The sequence below is a fragment of the Calonectris borealis genome, chromosome Z (assembly GCF_964195595.1).
Source record: "Calonectris borealis chromosome Z, bCalBor7.hap1.2, whole genome shotgun sequence".
NCBI classification, from domain to species: Eukaryota; Metazoa; Chordata; class Aves; order Procellariiformes; family Procellariidae; genus Calonectris; species Calonectris borealis.
The window spans coordinates 3305347-3331122 of record NC_134352.1 but is presented as its reverse complement, the minus strand read 5'-3'; the positions used below and the strand labels follow the sequence as shown (position 1 = coordinate 3331122).

General features: G+C 38.9%; 1 protein-coding gene across 1 annotated transcript in view; it reads left to right on the top strand.

Moving 5' to 3' along the window:
- The window catches only part of ADGRV1 (adhesion G protein-coupled receptor V1), a 290582-nt gene that overhangs the window by 238514 nt on the left and 26292 nt on the right, over window positions 1–25776 (top strand). Inside the window, exon 88 of the mRNA XM_075138497.1 lies at window positions 10733–10854. Coding sequence (XP_074994598.1) covers window positions 10733–10854 — 122 coding nt within the window. The remainder of the gene's footprint in view (window positions 1–10732; window positions 10855–25776) is intronic.

Here is a 25776-nt window from a genome sequence, read left to right as displayed (position 1 = left end):
AGTTCTTCATCTCCCCAGTCTGTACTGATACTGGAGATTGCCCTATCCTGGGTGCAGGACCTTGCACTTGGCCTTGTTGAACTTCATGAGGTTGACATTGGCCCACTTCTCCAGGTTGTCAAGGTCTCTCTGGATGGCATCTCCTCCTTCAAGGATATCAACTACACCACTCAGCTTGGTATCATCCACAAACTTGCTGAGGGTGCACTTAGTCCCACTATGTCGTTAGTAAAGACATCGAACAGTACTGATTCCAGTACGGACCCCTGAAGGACACCACTTGTCGCTGATCTGCATTTGGACATTGAGCCATTGACTGCAATTCTTTGGAAGTGGCCATCCAGCCAATTTCTTATCCATCAAGCAGCCATCCATCAAACCATATCTCTCCAATTCAGAGACAAGGATGTTGTGTGGGACCATGTCAAAGGCCGTAGAGAAGTCAAGATAGACAACATCAGTTGCTCTTCCCTTATCTACCAACGCAGCCACTCCATCGTAGAGGCCCACCAGATTAGTCTTCTACAGCTATTAGAATAAACTCTGTGTGCTGTAGTAGAACATCTTCCTGAACTTCAGTAGCAGTACTGTGTTTACTATTTTGTTCTGCCTGTAAGAGCAGAGAGCTTATTGTTACCTGTGCTAAAGGGGACTCCAGGAGGATAACAATGCTGAGTTTCACCGTACGTATCTAAGAGGAAAATTCTGCCCCTTGGTAACTGCAAAGAGGATCTGTTTGTACACGGTTAAATAGTTTCTTGGAAAACTATAGGTTATGATTGGGTTTTTTTACATATATTTATACACAGATATTCATTTATTAGTTGTACCTCCTTTTCTGTCATGCATATATTCTTCATAGTCCTCTATATTTATCCTAAGTAGAGTCACATCTCTCATACGCTATTCTGGTAGTTTCTAGGCTTTCAAGAAAACATCATGGCCCAAGGACAGCTAGCCCAGCAAAACTCTGCTTTTACTAATTGTTAATTCTTTTGGCAGTGGTCTGTGATCTTGCCAGAGAGCTTATCATACTCTATTCTTATGTCTGGGATATTGCTGTAAAAGCATATGATTAAAACAAAGTTGTAGTGAAGCATAACCACAAATAAATAGAATTTGCCAGCTCCTACTTTGAGTGATATGCACACTTCTCATTGCCCTGTCTGGAACACCAAATACGTGAGGTTGCCCTCTCACGCTCTTTTTTTACTGCCGCAGAATTGCTCTGTTACTAGTCGTGTTGTTTTACACAGTGATTGATACACCTTGCTTAGGTCAGGGGGTTTTCCTCAACAGCAGAAGGCTAGAAGAAAGGGCAATGGGAGAGTCAGAATTAATTCTCTCTTAGAGCAGACATCTCTTCCTCCTCAAAAGCAAGTGTGGGAAAATAGTGTGAAAGCTGATTTACAAAGAATGTCAACTCCACCTCTACTATACTCTTTCAAAGATATGCATTGAGTTTGCTAAAAGAGACCAGTTTGAACCGATTCAGTTTGCCAGCCTTTCAGCAAACATGTTCTGTTGACTGATTATTCTGCTATATATAGAAACTAACTTCTCAAAAGTTAGCCTTGACAGGAGCCAAGTCAGAAGCGTGCATTGGATAAACAGCCTCTGGATGAACTAATATTTAAGTTTGCAACAAGAAAGACTGCTGCTGAAGGAAATCAGGTGGTATAAAGCAGGATAGTTGTATTTGCCTGAAATAACGGGAGGTTAAAAGAGGCATGTATAAGATATGACTGTTTTTTCTTGACAGTCCCAATATGCAAGTACAGAAATTGGAGATGAACGAGACAGCAATCCAATATACATTATTTTATTTTCCAGCTGTTTGCTAACCTTTCATAATTTCACAAAAAGATTTGAAAATACAACAGGAAAAATTGAATTGAGAAATCACTTGCATTTTTTTCTGATAATACCTTTGTGAAGAGATGAAGTCCATTTATTGAACAGCACGTAGTGGCATAATTTTCATGCCCGACACATAAATATGCAGTAGAACTTACCTGATTCAGATATCATCATTGTAAATGTGCCGGAATTAGTTTAGAGGTTAAAACTTTATGTTGCCAAAATAGAACTTCTTTATGAAGAATGCCTTAGATATTTAGCTGTAAAATTTTAACTACCTTCTTGCGTCTTTCTTCGTATAAATGTCTTTAATACATTTATTGTCTTAGCAGTATGCAATTCCTGCTTATGACAGAACATTTTGGATGGTCCACCTATATCCACTACCGTCTGATCTTCTCAAGAAACAAATAAGCCATATGAAATGCAAGTGCAGGACATTCCAATCATGCTTCTGTGCTCAGGAAATGAGGCCGAGGACAGGGCTTTTGATTCTAAGTGAGAATGTATATCTAAACCTGTAGTTACATGTCTTCCTTATCCTGTGAGCTATATGCTAAAATCTTTATCTCAATTGTAAGATACATATCATGTATCTAAGAGAACTGAAGGAACAGTGAATTGCAGGAGTGCTTTCATCTTGAGATGACAATATACATCTAGAAATCAAGAACCAGATGTTGTCTATCTCTGAACTAAGAGTTATGTGCATATTGACAGTACTCATCGCAGTCACACATAGGATATAACATTTTAGTCTTCATAGTGTTCCAGGGGCTTTTCTTTTTTGTAATTAGGAGGAAAACAAATCTTTGCCTGTGAGATTTTTACAAATACAGTTAAGACAAAATGCACAAGCATAATTACAAGCTGAAATAAAGAACAAAGATCTGAATAAGATAATAACTTAAATGCATCATCTGCACTCATGTAATTTAGATTGTTTACACAGTGCTTCACATGCCCAAATTAGCTTTCTTCCTTTAAAGAAATCTGCAGAAGCAAGTTAATTTGCATGAGTTATGCCTGTACAGTTGTGAATTTAGCGCTCATTTAATATTTTGCATAATACTTCCAAAGAATTTTATTATACGGAGATAAGTATGTTCAACTTTTTCTTTCTTTTTTGATTTGCTGTTGTTCTGGGAATTGCCATATTCTCTGCATAACAATAATAGCATAAGCTATAAGAAGATGCCTGGTCTTTCATTTGATTATACCATAAGTGTCTTAAAGATGTATGAGAAAGTTTGCCGCAAAAATGAGATTTAGTGGGAAGGTTAAAGAGGCCAATCTTCTATGTTTTTGTAGTCGTAATCTAGTCTTCATGCTCAGTGGGAGGTGTGCTTCTCTTTTAGGAAGTATTCTTTAATTTCAAACTCTTCCTTGCTGCAAGGAGCAGCAGATCAAAAAATATAATGAACGAAAAACAATATTTTAACAGGTTTTCTGCTTCCTATTTTTACAAATTTTCTATGAACAATTTTGTCCAATTGGATTTCATGGACATTTACCTACCAGCTTTCTGATCTGCATATCAGCTACTGTTAAATTCTGCACATCTTTAACATTCCTAATCTGGAATCAGAGGTTTTGTCATGAGTCACTGATTGCATGTTGGTGGTATTTTCTCCTTTGAACTCCATGAGGAAATCTGTTAGCTTCTTTATTTTGGCCACAAAATCCTGTTACCAAACTCCTTTTCTACAGCAGTTGTCAAAAGAAATGAAAACGGAGCCAGCAGGATTTGGAACCTGTTATTCAAGCTTATTTTAAAAAAATTGTTTTTGTGGCATTTTCATAGCTCTGTTGCTAAGTTTAACCCATGACTTCTTAAGCAATAGCCGGTAAATGTTTTACTAATTTAGGTCTCCCAGGAATCGGTGAAATTCTGTGAAGCAATACATTCTCCCCAATCATCTAGGAAAAAATGTTTGTAAAGATCTTTCAGATTTTGCAGTAGGTCTTCATGTCTAGCCAAGAACAATTAAAAGCAATTAAAGTTGCATTATCAGTTTAACAACCTAAGGGGAAGACACATAGTAAATATTTATAGGTAAACTCAGAAGATCATTAAAGCTGTATCATTTAATTGCTTCTTTTATTGACTTTCCTATTTTTAGAAAAAAAATTAAACACTTCAGGCAATAGAAAAAGACATAATATGGGCCAACACAGTGGTGGGAATACAAACATTTGGATACGTTATGAGAGCATAGTGCATTCTTTATTTTCCATAGTTAAATCATCTAGATGTTTGCTGCAAAGACATACTCAGCATTACACTTCAGAGTTTTAATATTATTTGATAATTTCCAGTTTTATTAATTTCTATTTGATTTAATATTTTTCATTGCTCAGACTCATTATTCTGGAGAATTTTATCTATAATATCAGGTATGGAATGAAGGAAGAAAACATTTAGGTAGTCTACCTGACAGTTTTGTAACGAAACAGACTGAATATATAAAGTTAAGGAGTAGTTCTAACTCTACAGACAGAAGAAACAGAAGACTGGCGGTTTCAGAATATGAAGTTTATTTTCTTTTGAATTACATGTCTGTTCTAGGAAGAAGATAATACATTATCTTCTGAAATATAGAATCTAATTCAAACTGAAAAGTTATGCTTTTTTCTGGATACCAATTGTAAAAACATCATCAAAACCCACCTGCTTGGCTGAACATGGTATTCTCAAGGGACTAATCCTGGTATCCTGAAGAGAGTTCCAGTGCTGGCGATCCATAAAAGCAGTCCGTTGTTTTTCTAGTTCATTTCAGTTCCTTTTCCTGGTGGTGCCACAGATTTTCTCCATGCAATGAGCCAATCTTCATTTCATTGGGCTTATCACTTACTTCTCTTTTGATGCTTTTGTTCAAGCAGGTTGTTGGTTCATTCAGATGCTAGGTTTGCTCTCTGCTCAAGTGCTCGTCCATTAGTTTTCCTAACTGTGACATATAAGGTATATAGCAAGAAGGCATTTTTAAATAACCACCTGCTATGCACTGTGGGCAGTGGTTGACTGAAATTGTGCAGGAGGATTTCCACGGCTGCTTCCCTCCCTGGTAAAACAGGTTGTGGCGGGCACCATCGAATTATCCTTTCATAATCAATAGGCACTACACAGGGATGAAAGAGGTTAGCCGTGTGAATGTCCCGTCATTAGGTGAAATTACAATGACATAGACGAATCCATCTCAATCTTCAACTTGCCTTTGGGTGAACCATCAAAGGTGTGACACAATGGGGAACACTGCACGGCTCCTCTTCGTCTTCTTGCTCCTCTTTGCAGCTGCTTCCATCTTTTTCTTCTTCATTCCTCCTTGTCCTCCCAGCCTTGGACTACGAGGAGGCCGCCTGGCTCTTCATGCTGTCAGGTGCAGGGGCAGAGGTTGGCAGGTGACTCCTTCCCGTGCTTTCCAAGATAGGTGTACCCTATGTATGATGAGAGTTAGTCTACAGGATGCATTTGACACTGGAAAATTATTTCTCCCATACTCTTTTTTTTTTTTTTCTCTGCAGTGTCTGAACCAGCACTACTCAACTGGCAGAATCTATTCCAGGCCCCAGCTATGAATAAATTTTAGGCAGTCTCATCCTGTATTGTAAAATTTAGTATTTCTCACCATTTTTCCAGTCCTTTCGGGCACATAAATGTACCAACTGTTGCAGTTCTCATTTCTGAAGAAGTCATGCAGGGGCTGGCTGGACCATAGTCCTGTGGTGGTAAACTTCTTGGTGGACCTCAGTAAGCTGCTGGTGTAGGTGTAGGTGTAGACACATGAGCCTCATCATCAGATTATTTCTCTGTGTAGGTCAGTACAGATGTCTTACAGCGTAGCAGAAGATGAACTTAAAACTGTCACCATAGTCTTTCTTTGTGAGGTTTATTTCAGAAATGTAAAATTGTGTGGGTTTATTTTGTTACAGATTTAAAACCACTATAGATGAAAACATAGCTCTTTGGAAATGTTCTGGGTTTCTTGTTTCCTTCTATTTCTTGTTCTTGCTTCTGCTATAAGGAAACCAAACAACAAACGCAAGGCTGACAGCTGTTTCAGACAAGCAATCTGGCATTTTATTACCTGAATCTTATGTTACTCCTGAGGAGTTCCTTGCCACTGGATACTCCGAGTTGTCAAAGATCACCATAATCAGCTCAATATGGGTGAAAAAGAAATCCCCTGAAGATTACTAAATAGAAAGAAACTGTGTCTGGTTCAGGAAGCTCCTGAGTTGTAAATGGGAGAATTGCTGGGACAAGTATCACGTCTGGCCAGCGTTTTTGGCCCTTGTGGGAGGCAAGGCCAGATAAACTTTTGTTCATACCCCGTACAGCTCCCAGGTTCCCATTGAGGTAAATCAGTTTTTCCAGCACTTTAATACTTTTCGTGGTTCATGAATTTTGTAATCTAATCCAGACCTGTCACGAAAATATTGCAGCCTATCTTTCAGATTCTCACCAGCATCATTTCTATGTAGATCACTGGACAAAATCTTGTGTTTACACTAAGGACTCCCCTACTGTAGTAAAACTACAGTTTTACCACCGACAAAAACTGATTACAATGTACCGCAGTCCTCAGAATAGTAAGCATTGCAGAAAAATAAATTTTATAGATAAGTTAATAAGGAAAATAATATTTTCTCAGCAATGGGGAAGAGGGGAGAAACAATGGGCACATTTAGTTGTTTGGTAAATTGAATGTATGTAATTTCACCTGGTCAAATACTAAGCTGGACTATGGTAAGTTTTCAAATGCTAAAAAACTGCAACTAGAGCTGCATAAGCTGCATTTATCTGTATTGAGTCATCAACTCTGCCAATGTTTCTTAAGCTTGTAGTTAGGGAAAAGGGGAGATATTTCAGGGAGAGGCATGAACAGTGAGGATGGTGAATATATGCATACATAGATACATATATATATATATTTAAGGAGTGGGTGGACTGACTGTTGCTTAAATAAAACCCTTCATCATTCCTAGTACTAAAAAAAGGTGTGATAATGGTGTAAAAGAAAAGTGGATCAGCATGGTTTTAATATATAATGCCCAACAGAGCTGCTTGACAATGTCTCCCCCACATCACACTGATGCTGAGAGTTCTGCTCCACAGCAGTCTTTTATCTTTACTCAAGTAGTCTAAGGTGACTGCTTGCACTTGGATTTAGAGCAAAATTCTTGTCAGTGAAGGTTCATCTGCCCAGAAATACCCTTTGAGTTCGTTTGGGAGGGGGGTGTTGGTTTTCTTTCCATATGAAGGAAACCACAGGTAACTAGACTGTCTGTTTTGGTTCATTTCAAGCCTATTTATTTGCATCCTTTTTCCTTTATGCAGGCCTGTTTTTACGAACTTAAAAGACATTGTTGCTGATTTTCTGATATGTTTGCTCTAGTAATTGAGCTTTTGTTTGTTTAAATATAGTAAATTGTCTGATCAAAATGGGTGAAAAGAATTCAAACAGCTGAAACTAAATGCTGCCAAAGTTTTAACTCCGTATTAACCCTTTACAATTCTGATAATGAAGCGATTGTTACTGACAAAGATAAAAGCAGAATTGTAAACTGTACAAACATTCAGCATCTGGCTAAAAGGTATCTTCAGACCATCTTTATTGTTATAATGCATATATAAATTGACATGTTTGTACTGCGTAGCATTCGTTACATAAACTTTTTATCAGAATTACTCGGTACACTCCATAGAGATCTTGTTAGCCTCAGTGATCTTGATTCTGGTTTTAGCTGTGGTAATTTTATTCTGGTGAGATGGCACTGAATTTATCAGATTTCTCCCTCATGTGCACTTGAAGATAATAAAGTCAGATCATGGTATATCAAAAGTATATGATCTAGGCATCATATTGCTCCGTTTCCTTCAGCTTTATATACACAGCTGTTTCAGTGATCTATGGTTTAAACAATCTAGAGGTGCTAGGTTATGATTAATATTGTGGTGTTTTTCCTTACGTGATGTTTATGCACTAAAAGCAGAAATCATGGTGTTAATTTTTGGCACGTTCTAATGCCTGCAGTTTGTCCTTCCACAGTTTGCTTTCTTCTCTCCCCTACTCCTCTCCTGAGTTGAACCATGTTGCAAAGTAATACAAAAGCCAAATCATTATTCAACTTCCCGAGATAATTCTCCTTATTGTTCACTTTGGTCTATGTACAGCATTTAGAATTGTATGCATTTGTGATCATTAGTTGCCAGCCCATTACATCAGTTGAATTTCTTAAGCAGCTAAAGTTTATTGCATGATTTTGAGATTTAAATAAAAAGATGGTCATTCCATTAATATGTGTGCGCAAATAAATTAATGAGTTGCTCTACAGATAATTACTGAATTTACCTTTAGAATTACATTTACAAAAAGCGACATTTTTTGATGTATGTTTTCTTATTTTTTATTTTGGTAAATTTCGTTATTATAACCTCAAAAACTTTGAGGTTGCCAGTTCTTTGCTGTTTTTTTGTGAACATTGTTAAGTACACATCTAGTAAGTATTTGGATTCATTAGTGTATGCAATGTAGGATAAAGATAAATACTTAATGCTCTACTTCTTACTGAACTACCTGTATTTTAGAGGGGTTTGCATTTTTTATTGTAAAAGCATTGTGGTGTTGGCTATGTATATTAGTAGCTGTTATAGAAAAGTTTGTTTCAACATCTGTTGAGGCTACAAGGAATTTTTCCATTTTGCCCAAGGGACTTTGAGACGGGTGCTTTGCGTGCGAGGGATACTAGTGCCTGTAGGGTGCGGCGTGAGAAATACTTTGCATTTCCATTTTATTCCTCTAACAAAATCGAGTTCCTCCCAGACAAATAACAGAGGTACATAGCCTTAATCTTCTTCCCCATGCTGCTTGGAAAAATACACATGTATTATTAGTGTTATGTTATGGATCAGGGATACTTGGGACATCTCAGATCTTTAATAAATTTTGGCCAGACCTCACCTCGGAGAAGCAATTCAGGTGCTTAATGGGCATCGATTGTCATTTGAGACAGCCAAGGTTAGCCAGTCTGGCCTCCAGCTTCCTCTTCATAAGGAATGGGTCTTCCACGGGTCCTACGATCGTGTAGAGATGCCTTAGATCTCCGGCGACAGGACATACACGCATCTAACGCCGTTCTAAGGCACCAGGACCCACCCACGATGCCTCCTCAAGTCCTGCTGGAGGTCCCCCCACCCGCTGAGAGCAAGCTCGCCGTCCTGCGTGCACAGAAATAGCACTGTTTACAAACGGCCAAACTGGAGAGGAGTTATATCATGTCCTCGCACATAAGTGGCAGAACGGGAGTGCCTTAACGATTAGAGCTGAGCTTTCAAATGCCTTTACTTAGGGAATCTGGTTTTCTTAAAGCTGTAATGGCCTTTGTTATCTGCCAGTAAAAACAGGTAGGGTTTTTTTTTTTTCCCCCGCAGAAAAAGCAAGGCCTTTTTACTGTTCCAAAGAACTAAGTTTATTTTAATACTTTCGTTTTATTACCTCTTGTCCTAGGTTACCACTACCCTAGCATAATGTTAATTTTCACGTGTAACACAGTATCTTACTATAATTCTCTAAGGAAATACATATCTTTGTTAAATGTTATGTCACACTACCAAACAGTGGTTGCAGAACAGCCCAGGGTTGCACCCCAGGTTTTACTGAGCGGTCTTAGGCTTCCATAGGGGAAACTTCAGGAACACAGTACCTGCTCACGTTGCGCTTCGCTTCAAGTCATTCCCTTGTTTATCAGAATACACACATGCATTTCTGCCAAAGCGATAGTTATAACCCTGAAGCAACGGCTGCCTGCCTTGCTGGAAGGTAGTCTTGACTTTGGCTGTTGCCTACATTCAGAAGGCACTTACTGTTTGTACCGTATTAAAGAAGATGCCTAAGCGCTCCCAAACTGCTGTTTCTAGAACGATGCCCGTCAAAAGCGCGTCCCCGCTCTTTGCTGATGCCGCATGACTAACGCGGAGCGGGGCAATGCCTGCCCGAGCACCTCTGCCCCTGAAGCCTGCAGACCTGGGCAAACATGGACTTTGGGGTCTGCCGCGAGTACGGTCAACACGGGGGGCCAGCGTGGGGTACCTGGCTGTCGGGGACAGGAGCGGGTGGGGGCGAAATCTTTCCTTTTTGCAAACTTTGTCCGCGCAGACATCTTCCTGCCAGCATTCCTTAAATCTTTTATGCTGTAAATAGAGTAGGGAATATAAAATGCAGCTGTATGGATGTGCGCTTAAGGACGGATTCTGCACGTATTGTTGAAGGCGAATGAGGTTAACCGGTGTAAAGTCTGTCTTTGGGGGGCTCCTTGCCTGAGTGGAGGTTGTCACTTAAGGTTTTATAGGTCAGATGCCTTCTCATGTTCAGCTTGCAGTAAAACTGACAACAAATCAGAGAAGAAGCGATTCTTACAATTGCTATATAATTCTATAAATTGCCAGAGCTGTGGCAGTTTTTGTATCGATAATACCTTTTTTCTTTTCCCTTTCAATTCTTGAAAATCCGTTTCCTCCCAAAATTTCCAGAGCTTGCCAAGAGCTCTCCCGTGCTTCCCCCAAGGTCAGGGCGTTTTCTCACTCCACGAGTGGTCTTCCCACCTGCAAAGCACCCATGCCTGGTTTGCTGTGCCCCCCTGGCCCCTCCATCCCCCAGTCCCCCAGCTGCCCATGCCCTTCTGCTGGTCTTCTGGCCCCAGGGGGGTCCCGACAGCCCCGGGACCCCCACCCGGCTGCGGCAGGAGAAGGGCTGCCCATCGCTGGAGAACAAACTCCAAGGTTGGCCAGAGACGGCGAAACCGGGTCGGTAATGCTTTAAAAAGTGTTTTTCCCAGGGCGCACCGGCTGAAATGCTGTGTTCGTGGTTTTCAGAGATCCCCTTGGTCTTGTACCTCTTTGGCCTGATTTCCATCACCTGGCTGTGGGGAGGACTGCACATGGCTTACCGGCACCTCTGGATGTTAGTCTTCTTCATCATCTTCAACAGCCTGCAGGTAAGAGCCGGCGCCTTTTCCTTCCGTCCTCTTGCAGAGCTGGGGGTCATCTCCACCGCTCAAAACTTGTTCGGCATTTCAGCTTCACCGGCTGAACGACACGCAGAAACACATCGTGACACGGTGGAAGTGTTGATTATGTATTCTGTTTTTTTCTGAACTTAACATAGAGACTGCATATTAAAGCAAGGGGTGCATTGTTTTGAAACAATAGCAGTATAATTGCATAGATTTAATTTCATAGCTAATACACTGGGAAAGAAAATTGCTTGCTTCTGTATGTAATATGTTACTGAGATAAATATAGTAAAACTGAAATATCTGCAACCTTTGCAAAAACAAAGATTTTAAAATTATATAACCGTAATATTGAAAATTTTTTCATTATTAGAGGTGAGCCTTGAGGCTTAGCTTTTCTCATGCAATATACATGTTGGTAAAGCAAAGATCTTTTCACTGAAAAAAGTCAAATATAGACTAGATGTTGATTATTAGTTATAAAAAATGCAAATAGCCTTTTGCAGAATTTTACACATGCAAGTGCTTCCACTGGACTCAGTACTGCATTACACTGAATTCAATGCTATACAGCACATTGTGGAGTTGTTTACAGAATAGAGGGTAGTATATCAGGGATGGGAAAATGCCTCTGATGTCTGAAAACAGTGAAATGATGAGGAATTAAAAAAATATATATCCAAATCTATGGTGTGCAAGTTCCTCTGCCATTTTTATAGCAGAAATATCTGTGTTACCATGTATGAATTACCTGTATTTAAAATCTTTATACCTCATCAAATAAAAATCAATTAAAGAGGTATATTTTCACAAAACAGATTTATCTTATATTTGAATTCAAAAGGTGGGAGTTTCCTTGAGGAGAAATCTGAACATTTTCAAAATGTACATCTCAGACATAAATTTTTTTTTAAGTTGAGAAAAAAAAAGTAGCTTATTCTCCTTGCAATACATTTGATTATTCAGTATATATTGTCATTTAACTATTTTGTATATATTGGCATATATTGGCTCACAGTAGTTATGATGTCTTTTTCTGTGAAGTTACATGAGTAGATTTGCTCTAGTAATTGTCCACAAGCAAATAAAATTGCTTTTTAGGAAGGCAGCTGAGCTTTTTTTGCAGTCAGAGTGCCACAACTCTGCAGGACCGGCAGCAGTACCAAAGCGCATTCCCTCCCTTCCTCTCCCCCTGTAAAATCTCAGAGTACAGGCAAACCCCCTCGGGAGTTTTAGCACTACAGCTGTAACTGCCGCAGCTTTATAGTGAAACTTAATGCACTGGTAGAAAGCACAAAAGTGTGGTGACGTGTGCGTGTGTACATGTAGATATGCATACATATTTTTATATATCCTTCCTTCCTGTCTCTCTACAAAGAATTACTACTAGAATCCGATCTGGGTTTGTGTTACATAGATCTGTCTTGGATACAAATTTTTGAAAAGGGTAATTCACTATAATTGAGATTTTATGGCAGAGGTAAAACAGTGCCAGAGCACTGTAATATGCATGGATATTTGCTTTAAAATAAAATTACTTTCTTGCCAGTGCATATTTAGAGAAGAGGGATATGAGTGAAAATTATTATTCTTGGCCAGAGCGTTGACCCTTCTGTGTAATTGCCACAAGAGACTTTATATTAGTCTGCTTTATATAACTTGAAATTTCATTTTATTCAAGTAAAGTTCAAAGCCATAGAATTATTGTTATTTTAATTAATGCTGCCAGTTTCAAGACACCAGTTCATGCAAGAGGATCAAGAAGTAAAACGGGATGTTGAAAGCCAGTCCTGTAAAATATGAGACCCACAAGGTCTGTGAGGGTTTTATCGCACTAGTGGTCCAGTGTGATAGCAGGTGATATGGAAAACACAGATATTAAAACATGCCTAGAACAATGTTTAACTCATGACTGCTATTAGAGATGCACCGCTGAATGACTCCAAAGTTAGGATTTTGTTTGGATCCAGCTGAAAGTGAGATGATACCAGAAATATTTGCTTTTCTCAATCTATGTGATGTTTTTCAGTATGTTAAATTTAATGCTCTTTATGTAGTTTTGTTTCCATCCATGCCCTCTAAAATCTTTGAACTTTAGGCAGTATTATTTTTTTCTTTTATTGGCTATTCTTTGATTGTTGACTGGTCTCTTATCAGCGTTGCTTGTCCATACGAAAGTTATATACCAATAAGACCTGCATGGGTAGTACCTAACTCTTGTGTGCTTCTGCTGGAACGTTTTTGTGGGTTTTCTAATGTCAGAAATATTTCTACCATAATTCCATGCAACTGAAGGAATACATATTCCTGTGTATATTGTTTTGGTACTCAAGGACATAAATAACTTTCATTTTCAAGAGCTATACCCGTCTGTCGGCTGTATCCTGCAACAGCAGGCCATGCACAAAGATCAGGTAACCTCTGTTGCCAGAGGCATTTCTGATCTTTCAGAGGCACGTCCCCAGTTGCATCTCCACCCTCAATTAGACAGCGGGGAAATATATATTCAGAAACTTTGTTTGAAATCCTTCAGAGGAGCTAGGAAATGAAAAATGAAGAAACCAATTGCCCGCATTGCCCGTGTTTCTTCCTTTAACACTCTAGCACGAGCAACTGCTTCACCAATGGATATTGTCTCTTTTGTATTGGGATCAATTAATTTGGCTTCTTGCCCTAATGATCGATTGTAATATCTGGGGAATAACTGTAGATGTCAACTGGCCTGCAGGAGATACCGCAGCATCTCTACAGCAGGCAAATTTCTATTCAAATTACATCAATATTGATCTTCCACATCAAAAGGAGAAATCTGTTATTTTTGCTATTCCTAGTCCTAGAGAATCTGTAAAATCTCAAATACAAAATAAGTGTTCTTTTATTGAAAGGAGATGCAATAATTTCAAATGTGTATTTGCTTCTTGGTTACTATTTTAAATTAAAATGTGCAGGTCTGTAGCTCCAACTCAAACAGTAGTAAATAAAAACTTTTCCTTCCAGCTATGAAGAGCTCAAGAACTTCACATTTTAAAAACATTTTTTTCCTTTGCTGGAGTTTTCAGATGTAAAATGTAATAGGATAGTATCCCCTACCTTTTATTACTAGATATTGGAAATTACTTTTTAAAGTATAAAGTTACCAAATATTTAAAAGGAAAAGATACCTTTTTAGTGTTGGGAACCCTGACAACAGTAAAAAAAAAGGAATAGTTCTTTCACAGTAGTACAGTTTTTTTATTTCTGTTTGTTTGTCTTAATAGGTGATTGTCTTCAGTGCTTTGTAAATCTCTACAATAAAACAAGTTTGAAAAACATTTCCTGGAACACCCCACTTTTTAAATAACCGCCCCACATATATTGTCCTCCTGTTTTAAAGTTACCATTTATCTAATCAGGAAACAGAAAAACTGACGTGTGATTCGGGTGACCAGACATGCAACGTGAAGTGAAAAACAGGGAACGAACAAGGTGTAGATTTCCTTAATCTCTGCTTTTCATCACATAACCGGATACACCGAATTGTCCTAATTTGAGAAAAAGTCAGTATGCGAGCTGTTTGTGTAGAAGAAAATGATGTACTACAGAGACTGCATACTGAACACATGAAGGTTTTGCTGTAAGCAGGTATAGCTTTATAAAGCTTCCCACTAACGAGGGGCTGGTCTCGGGGAGGACGCGCTCCCTGCTGCGGGGTCCTTCTGTCCTCCGGGCTCTGCAGAGCCAGGTTCATCCACGACATGGACAGCCGTCTCCAGTGCCCTTTGAAGCTTTAATCTCAGCCCGGCTGTTTGGGAACGGGAGAGGAAAATGGGACTTAACAGTGGATAACACATTTTCATAATGATTTCGAGAGGAACTTGCTGTCACTTAGTGCATGCTGTTGGCATCTCATTCCCACGCGTTATGTCTTTATCAGCTCTCAAAATCAATAATGATTGTTATAACGAGGCTGATTTTCTGCAATAAAAGGCAGTTTTACCATTTATTGGTGGGCATTTCTGTTATACAACATGCCCTGTTTCAGCTGGAAAGCAATTTGGTGTTCATTAGAAGCTGTTCCCCAATAGGAAAGAGAACATGAAATGGTTTATGACAAACAGAGCCCTGCTTCCCTGCTGCTCAGCAGCTACAGACCGTGTAACGAAGCAGAACATGACCCATTAAAATGTGTGGGGTATCCAAACGGATTCAACTTAGGAGATTGGAAGGACACTGCGTGTTATCCAATTTAGTTGTTTCGCCTTGTGACATACATTTCCTAGGAAATGCATTCGATATAGAAAAATCATCGACTGAGGACAAATGGTTTCCGAGCACTTCCTGCGGGAAACGGTTCCCATCAGAGACGAGTTTATAGCACAAGCTATTCTAGTGCATGGAGGGGAAAGCAACCCTTTCCCTGTAACTTCAGGAATAAACGCGCAAAGTGCCGTACGGGGGGACAATAGCTGATGTGCAAAATAAAAAATAAATTTAGAAAAGCATGAAAGGAAAAGGGAAAGGAGTGTGTTTGGGTAGCTGATGTTTTGAGTTCCTCGGCAGTATGCTCCTGCTTATCCTACCCAGGCAGAAACATACTCCGTGCTCTCCTGTGAAACGCCCCGGCTCCCCACCTTTTTGCTTGCAAAACCGAGAGGAACATTTACCTCTTTTCTTTACGTATGATTGCCTTCGTGGATTTATTCACAAGATATTTGCTGGGATCAGGAGTGAAAGAATAAGCTGCTGTCTTATGGGCTTCTCTCTAAAGGTTAGGATTTCACAAGCTGTTTTGCATACGCTATACTCATCTAAACAATCACCGTGTTTTTCATGCAATTAAGGGGGTGTTTCTGGTTTGTATAGCTAACGTCATCTGTGGCATATTTGCCGTTCGATGGATCCAAAGTTCAGGGCAGTGGGTGGATCTCTTCCCATTGTTTGCAGAGGGGTTGGGATGAAGCTTCAGACCTGTTCTTAGGCTCTTCCCTGCAGCCAACTTTCTCAGTATAATCTTGATTATTCTTTGGCTGTATTTCCAGCAAAGTGCGCTGCACACCCCAACCCTCTATCTTATAATTTAAGGTGTATCTACACTGCAAGCTACAAGATATGAGATATCCCTGAGCTAACCCTGTCGTGGTTTCCTGCTCCAAGCCCCACCACGCCCTAGCCCCGGCAATAAATTAATTGCCTTTTTTAATAAGTAATTTTGAATCAAAACCTTGCTTTTACGAAATACTGAAATGTTACCCATCAACAGTATCAAAACTCCATTTTTCAGCAATATTTTAAATCAGGAGAAAAGTAAATCAAAACTGGGAGGTATCCCATTATTAACCACAGTATTCAAAAAGATCTTGTGTGGTTGTTTTGGCTGATGCAGATACGGGTAAAATGTCTTTGCCAGCTCTGTGTTTAAGCACACCAGGGTGACTCATGCCCACATAATGACCAACAGTGTGACATGTAAAGTACATCTTCCCAAGAAACACAGGAAAAACCTGGCAGTAAGGGTTGACTGGTGGCTTTCCAAACTGGGCAAAATGGCTGACTTGCCTAATAGAACAGTTTTTGAAAGTCAACTTATTTGTAGTGGATTTCAGTAAAAGAAGATTCAGGAGCTCAGGTACAAATGTTTGAAAAGCCCACAGTATCTTTAACAAGAAACGTGGACGTACAGAAAACGAGTGAACAGGTGCACGCCCAAACCTGGCGTTGGCTGGAGTAGACGTGATTCACCAAACTTCATTAATTAACATAGTAGAGACAAACCAGAATGGGAGCAAGGGCTAGGTCAGGTAGCAAAGGAAATGAAATATCAGTGAAAACTAATAGATATAGTGGCAAAGAAAAAAACCCAACATTATAATGAGGAATACCCTGTTTATGGAACAACAAGAAAATAGATGTAGCAAGAGAAATCAATATGCCACATTTTTAGAAGACAAAAAAAAGTAAAAAAATACAGCATATTGAGAAAGCAAGAAGAGGCAAACATGAACAGTTTTGTAAATGCATTATATTAGTGTGGTAAAGAAAATAAACAAAAGTGTATGGTTTATGAAGCTCATGCCAGCACCAGTTGCAAGTGAAAGATATGTTTTTTCCTAGAACATAGTGTTTAACTGGGGACACTGAGGAGGCCACCTCTATAACTAGGTTCACTTCCTGTTTCTTACAGCATCTTCCTGAAGCATCTCCTCCTGGTGAGTCAGGGGTGGACTAGATCACCCCGTACGGCAGTTCTGATGATCTAAGCCACACAAAACTGAACAGAAAAATCAAGTACTAGGCAGACATGAGATGTGAGTAAATATGGTGGGCTGCCTAAAGATTTTGCAAAAAATTATTCTATACTGCAGATAAGCCCAACAAAAGACAATGAGGTCATCATAGTATTGCCAGGATAAGGTGAACTACAAGCAGAATATCAAGAAGAGCACATAAGCTTGTTCAAGTAGAAATAGTACAAGCACTACCAAACCCTCTTCTGTCAGCTGAGTGCATAAATCAATCACAGTTAAACGCAGCTCAAAGAATTCGTACACTACCCCAGACACAAAATAAAATACACATTCAAAGCAGGCATTGCATTTTGACATCTGTGCAATAGAGTAGATTCCTATGCTGTTTCCAGGGGCTTGGATTCTCTTTCAGAGATTCTATACCTGGAAGGAGAGAAAATAGTATACTCAACACAGTTCACGTGTTTAATAAGTGAACAACAAAGGATTAGAAAAAGAAGTTATTTTTGCTAAAGTAAAAAACCCTAAAAGTGTGTTCAGTATGTGCATTTATTAAAAAAAAAAAAGTAAAAAGAACTAATATAAAGCAAACAAAGAATTATTGTCACTTTTTGAGACTTGGCACTTTTTGACATCAGCAGCTAAACTTTTGGGATGTAATCCTGATTGGGCGATAGCATTGGTATGCATTATACCAGCTGTGCAAACTTATGAAGCCATCTGAGTGACTTGATTATTTAGTGAATCAAGACAATGCAGTATTCAATTCTATATCCCTTTCTCTATGTATATTACTTCCTTCTTAAAGAAGAATTCTGTGTTCCTAGTTACCACCCTAAACATACTCTAATACGATTAGTGTAATGACTTATGAAATTATGGTAAAATATTCCCTTTACCTATTTAAGTTCTTACGTAATGGACCCAAAGCCAGTCAACAGCTGAAGACAAAACAAAGAAAAAAGTGTGCAGTGTCAGGTGAACAAAGGAAGCATTGTTAGGTTGGAATTAAATATCTCCTAAATATATAGGAGAAATTGTTGTCAGAAGAAAGTAGCTTGTGTCTAGAGTTGTGTTTATGATGATGAAAGTATACAGAATATTACAAGATAAAATTGCAAAAAGTACAGAGTGAAAGAATGTACTGAAGTGGGCTTTGATTTACTGGATTTTCAACCAATTGTCAATCAAAAACATTTAGAGAGTATTTCAATCTGTTGCCCATTTACAATAGAAAAAATTAATACAATGTATTTTTTAAAACAAATATAATAAGGAAATTACATTTTAGGTGTTCCAGCATCTATGAAGCTACTTCAGCAGATCTTGAAGAACTTACATTAAAAATATATTTCAAGAAAATCCTCTAAACATTTTAATCACTTTTTGAGGTGGAAGATGGCAAAGCAGTTTTAACCATTCCCCTTGGAAGGCGTTAGTAATGGCAAGAATAATGTAGTACACAACGACAAGTAAGAAATATAACTAACATGCACTGCTACAGCCAGTGGAATTATATCCACTGAAAAGCACTTGAGATCTTCCAGCTCTGTCAATAACAGTGGACTTTTCTTATTGCGGAGAATAAAACAGCAACCATTTTGATTTGGTATCCGAACAAATCACCCGCCTCTTAATTTTACATTCCTGCCAATCTCTTGTGTCACCGTAAATAGCATTTTTTCAATAACTCAGCTAAAATAGGTATCTCAGCATAATCATAAGGTAGAGTCAATCTTTATTTTGCCTTTAAATCCAGACTTCTAAATTCTGTACTATTATTTTAAGACCATTAATTGATGGTCATAGAGTTCAGAAGTTGAGAGTGTGGCTTGTAAGTCTTGAAAATAACGAGTTTCTTTCTAATTGGCTGAAGTACTTAATGCTTTTTTTTTATCTCTCACGGGTTTTCACGGGCAAAGCCTGCTGCGATCACTGGCAGGGTTTGAGGAGAGAGGCCGCAAACAACAGGGGAGTACCAGGCTGAGGACCACTTAGAGAAGCCATAAAACCCAGGTCCATGGGGCTGAACGGGATTCATCCAGAAGTGCTGAAAGAGCCGGCCATGTAATTGTGAACTTATTTTTGAAAAATTGTGGTGACTGAGGATAAGTGTGATGGCAAGGAAAAGGATACCATTCCTCCCAAATTTTAGAAAGGCAGAGTATAACTTCAGGAAATTTGCAGCTGACAGTAACTAGGGGAAGTGGAACTCCTCTTGGAAATGAGGCAAAACACATAACAGGCTGCACCAGGAGGAATTTGGCCAACGGATTGAGTTATCATGCTTGTCTACTCAGAGCTAGTGAAGCCACACTTGGAATACTCTGTCCAGTTTTGGAGTCTCCAGTTCACAAGATGTGTGGAGAAACTGGTGAGGGTCCAAGGGAGGGCTACCACGGTGGTTGGAGGCCTGGAGCAGATGTCCTGTGAAGAGTGGCTGAGGGAGCTGGGCTTATTTAGTCAGGTGAGGAGGACACCAATGGAAAATGTAATACCAGCATGCAAATATTTGAAGGGTAATTAAAAAGATGATGATGTCATGCTCTTCCCCTCTACTCTTTTGATAGTGCCAGGTGATAACAACAAGGGCATGTGGTCACAAAACTGTGGCGTAGGAGGTTTTCGGATTGGACGTTAGGAAAAGTAATTCACTAGGAGGAAGTACAGAACTGCAACCATGGTCCAGAGAGGTTTGGGATCTCCATTGCTGTATGTTTTTAAGACTCAGCTAGACAAAGCCATACCGACCTGATCAATGGACTGACCCTCTGAGTGGACCTGAATGACCTTCAGAGGTCCCATCCAGCCAGTTTTCCTGTGACTCTATGATTTGATGTGCGGGAAGCTCTATTCTCAACCCATTCATTGTGATAGATAGATAACAACACCAGCCACACGGCCCTGAGGTCGTGAGTTTTTAGAAAAGCATCAAATATCACAGAACTAATGATAAAACCCGAAGATCTGGAAATTATATAGACAGGAAAGTTTAGGTAAAATATTAACCATCTTTAGGAATTACTTTGGAGCAGAGGATTCAGTTTCTCGTGTTCCAGCACTGCCGAGTGGTCTCTATGCATACGTATCTTCGTGCTGAACATCATTGCGGTATGAAGGCTGATCTGAACGTTTCTGTGCAATAAATGCATGTAAAGTTTTAATAGTCTCTAGGAGAAGAACTGTTCCCCTTTCCTCCACCCACACATTTCCTGCACAAGAACCCTCTATATTGTACGAGCCTGATGTTTCACTCGTATGAGAAGGATGTTTTCTCCTTTTCTTCATAATAAATACAGATGAGGCCTTGTCTGGGGGCATGTAAAACTCGTGTGAAAAAAAATCCTTCTCTTATTTTCTATACAGCTTCAGTGGCCTCCAAGCAACTACTGTAGAACAAGCGAATGGCAGTACTGCTTTTAACTCTTATAGTTTCATTATTACTCAGCATATTCATGATATGCAATTTTGGCAGAGACCATGATAAGCTAAAATTTCATTCTGAAATAACATGGAAATAAAGGAAATCAGTAAAAACTGACTTCATTAACTTTTTTCTGAAGTAAATGTAAAGTCCCTCTTTCTGTGTATTTTATTTTATCCTTGATATACAATACATTTTAAATAGGCGTCAATGGTGGAAATTGTTTAGATTTTTGGAATATCATACAGCTGATGAGTGTTGAAGGAATATAAGTTAAAGGACCACCATCCAGCCTTAATTTATAGGGTGACTTGTTGAATTGGTAAGAGAATAGAACAGAAAGGGTTGTTAAAAATGAATGCAAGGCTGGGAAAAAGAAAATCCAATCATTTAAGCATTTGGTCCTTATAGAATAATGTATGAAGGAACTTCTGTCATGTGGGAAAAAGGTTATTGCATACAGCAACAAGTGTTGGTTAAGTAGGCGTTCCAAACTTTAAAAGAAAATAGACAACTTAGTAAGTTTTATCACCTAGTGAAATTCTGCTGGATTGTGGGCAAGATAGAGTTAAATTAATCGTGAAAACATCAGTGAGACTAAACCTTGGCAGCTTTTTCTTATAGTACTTTTTAAAAAAATTTCTTGTATTAATCGACATGCAGATAAACTGTAAATGCTTATTTTCCAGTGACGACAGAGCAGTTCCTTAAATGCAATTGATAATGGGTTTGCCAGCCTAGGAAATAATGAATTAGAAGTTGTCCAAACTAGCACAGAGTTAGCCTAAAAGGAACTGTTCAGTGGATTCTTTTTAGAAGTGCTCTCTTCTAAAGAAGTGTTGTTGTGAGCCCTAACAGGTCATATTAGGACTAAAGGAGAGGTAGTTTGCCAAAAGAAACAATTACTTTTTGAAACAGTGACATGAGATATATATATAGTTTGCTTTTTACTCAAAAGCATTTTTGAATAGAATAAGCAAATAATCTTTGAAATAAAGCTGGGAGACCTCTAGACATCAGCAAAACCCTTTGTGCCACAATATAGGTTCAGCTATATCTTATATGCTAAATATATTTTGATTTTGTCAACTAGAAGCCTGTTAGTTAGACATCAGTTTTACAATTAAAGATCAGATACTTAAAAGTAAGATGGAGTCTAGCTTGGGTGTAGTGAAGTTACACATACTAGTCTAAGCCCTTATCTGCTAATCCGGACAAAGGAAATGCGGCAAATCTGTTCAACTCTTAGGGAGGTGTTTGATACAGTGACACAACAAAATTGGAGGAGTAAGAGTAAAGGGAAAAATATACTCAAAATAAAACGGGAAAACTGAAAAAACAGTAATATTGCATCTCGATACTAATCTTCACTTGCATTTTAATTATGACTGTGGCAGAAAAAATGCTAATAGAGCATTTTGATTACAGAAATTTAGGGGTTATTGGTGATTCAGAGGACTGATGTATCCTACACAATGAAATGGATGATATTTAGTCTGTGGAATGAACTTAATAGCAATTATATAAGATCTGACAACACCAAGTGCAGAATTATGCACTAAGATACTGATAGTGAAAGAATTTCTCCTATAAGTTGGTAAGTTATACGTAACTGAGAAGTACAAACTGAGATGGGTGTATCGCTTTATCTCAGGACAAATGCAAATCGCCAGTATGATACAGGCTTGAAAGAAGCAAATGTGATGCTAATTTCGTACCCAACAGCAGTACGAATGCCATTGTAAAAGGTACTGGTGACGCATTATTTGGGATCCTGTGGACATTTCTGAGCTTGTTGGTCCAGGAGATGAATTCTCTGTAGGGTAGAAGTAGAAAAAAGGTATTAGTGGCGATCAGGGATTTGAAAATCTTATTTCAGAAGCCTGAGAGTGTTTCACATGTCAGCAGTCATCTGTTGTCTGTGTGCCCACTGGCCTTGATCCAGCAGCCGTATAATCACACCAGTGTCACGTTGCACACAAAATAACGCAACCTGTCTCTCAGCAGGCGTTTTTTAGAGACTTCAGTCCTTTTTCAAAGTCGGCCCTAAGTCAGAACAACTTTTTGAGTTCAAACACCTCGGTTCTGCTCCGGAGGCAAGGTGGTGTGAGGGCGTGAAGAAGGCATTGAGCATCACTTTCAAAGTTAAATTCACTTTGACTACACCTACTAGCACGGTGCTCCGCCAGCTGCGATTTGTATGGGCAAACAGTAAAACATCTAACCTGCTCAGAAACACTGGGTGTGGCTGTGATCTCACACCACTAAATTCTTTGAGATGTTCAGTATTTCCTTCTATTAACAAAAGGACCGTGAATTTAAGGAACGTTAACTGTTCTGTCATACATTCATTCCAAAGTCAGTTTGTTTGAAAGTATTTAAGTGTAATGTGACCAAAGTTTTCTTTTCGTACTGAATTTTTGTGATGGATTTTTTTCTCTAAAGGGGAACATGTCAACAGTTAAATGTGAGATCTGAAAATAACCGCTTAGTAGCAAATTTCTCAGGAAGCTTTCTACTGCATGTGAGGACTGCAAATCATTTGTGTCTGGAAAGAGTTGAGCAACTGTGAAGCTGGCGCTAACCACAGTTGGATGAAAATTGCTAACTTATGTTTTCTTTATTTTGAGCAAAATGTCAAGTGTGGCTCTTTTCCCTTTGCCTTGACAAAGGTCAATTGGATTTAAAAAAGCACCAAATCAACTCGTACTGTCAGCTGATTATTTGTCTAAATCTTCAGATGTGTTGTTTTGCTGTTACAACAGTGTCATGGAAAGTTTTAGTGGCAAAGATATATTAGATCCTCAGTTGCAAAACTGGGAACCACACTGATATTTTTTCTTTGTTCTTTGTGTGTCTTCTTAAAGGAGGCTGAGCAGAAGACTTAGTTTTGAGAGGGCTATCATTTTATTTTCTCTGTGTGTGTGTGAGTGTGTATAAATAAAACACATGATCTACTGGGGACTTCCTAATGTTGTGATTGTGCTTCAAAAAATGTGTAACAGGGAAGTGGCTTGAAAATGATAAACTTAGCCTAAAATATGCTCAGGCACTGCATACCCAGTAGAGGATTTCAGTATTTCTTATGCCCCAGCACCCTCTAGGATTAATCTTTTGCGTTCCAGGAAAGAGAAAATTGGCATTTTACTAGGCAGAGTGATTCCTTTCTGAGTGGAGTGGAGCCAGCAGCTCTTGCAGGTCCTTCTTCTCATTCCTGACTTCTGAAAGGTGGCAGGAAAACAGTGATTCTCACCGTGAAGACTGCTGCTTTCCTGCAAAGGTTCGTTATTTTCACACTAGCTTTTGTGTAACCACCTATTAGCCGAACAGGCCAACCTACGTGACAGAAATTTTTGCTTCATAAAAGGAGTATGTGCTGATAGGTCTGTTTTCAATTCTGTCATTTCATTGTCATCAGTGAACGAAAAAGGGTTAGTCACACTCCCCACCTCTAGGCGCCTAAGTTACTACACTGGTTTGCAAAGGCTTTTTATGTGGTCAGGAAAGAGAGAAATGCGATTCCAGGGGATGCTTCACCAGAGACGTGGGAGGTTCCTGCTTTGTCATTACTTTCAGTTAGTATAACATCTCAGTATTTAGGCTCTTTAAACGGTAATGTTTTATTAAATAGAAATAGTTCTATTAAATAGAAATCTTTGTGCTCTAAAAAAAACTAACAAAACCCAACATGTAAAAAAGTAAAAATAATTAATAGTCATCTTAGCAACTGGTTACTTTCAGGTTGCCCTTTAACGATAAAAAGAGTGCTTTGTCCTTTCCTTCTTACAGTATTTTTTTGCTGATGAACGTCTGCTAAAGTCTTGAGAAATAAGCTCGGATTAGGAGCACCTTCTTTAGCTGAGTACTTATATACTTGCTTCTCAGTAAATGCTAATGCCTAGCAATTATTTAGACTAAGAAACTATGATTATGTATTAACTGTAGTGCTCCGGAGTTCATGAATGGCCCAGATTTTCATTGTGTCAAATACTGTACAGGGAACAAAAAGATGCCCTAACGTGTCTGTAAACTCCGACGCGAGACAAGAAACGGACACGCAGGACACGCAGTACAAGCAGGCAATTAGACAACGGGCCAGCATGACAGGCAGGCAACAAGCTTTTGTAGCCAGAGACCTAAGAGGAGGTCATCAAGAAGGTGAGCAGGTTGGATGTTTAACTGTTTGTCCATAAAAATCGTAACTGGCAGTGCACCGCGCTATTCCAAGTGCTGCATGGTGGAAGGATGAGAGACAACGGGAATAAGTTGAAATAAACCTCAAGTACGCTAGGTACTTTTGAGCTGAGTCAGGGAGGAATAAAGTGTTTCTGTGCTCTAAAAACCACACTAAGGACCATCGCTGTGGAGCGTTTTGCAACAAGCAGCGAAGCTTCTCCCCTTCTTCCCATGGCAGGAATCCAGTCCCATCCTTGAAACTCTACTGAGATTTAGTCCCAAAGACAACCCTGTCCTTATGCACCTGCTTCTTTGTCCCCTTCTCCACAGGTTTTAAAAAAATAGTATCTAGACGTCGCATACTTTGAGAACAGAAAGTCTGCTAGCACCCATTCCAATACTTCTTTGCCTATCTCAGAACTTTTTTCATTTTTCCCTAAGAAATAGGTAATCTCGGAAGGAGAAACAAATCATTTGTGTCCACATTTCCACAGGGGCTTTCCTTTGCAAGTAAGCACAGTGTAGATGTCCTTCACGTAGGCTACAGTAGTATAGGATGTAGTGAGGCCATGGAGTCACGACGAGATTCTTGGACCACCTGAAGTTTTTCTTAAGAAACAGTGTAGAAGTAGTATAAAAGTAATTTATCCAAGATCCAGCCGTGTGTGGTGAATTTTGTTTGAAGTTACTATCCCAATCCCTTGAAAAACAATGTAACTCTCCTACTTTCCTTTAAGACACGTGAAAACCAACTGAGAAAGTACCTTTAGGCTAGCCCTTACAAAATTTTAGGAATATTTAAAGTAACAAAAATTTTGATAGTTTTGCCTCTCAGAAAACATATTTGTAGAAAAACACTGATCTTACCAGGTGTATCTGGACAGAGTTAAAGGGAGACTTGAGAAATGCAGTATTTTCACTAATGTAATATAAATTTTAAGTTCGTATATTGTAAAGAAATTTCAAAGTACTCACAAGTAGTCATTTTCTGCTTGTGAAGATTATCACAATAGGATACATTGATATAACATATGAAAAACTGAAAATTAATTCTTTTTTAACGACTATCTTTTTTTATAG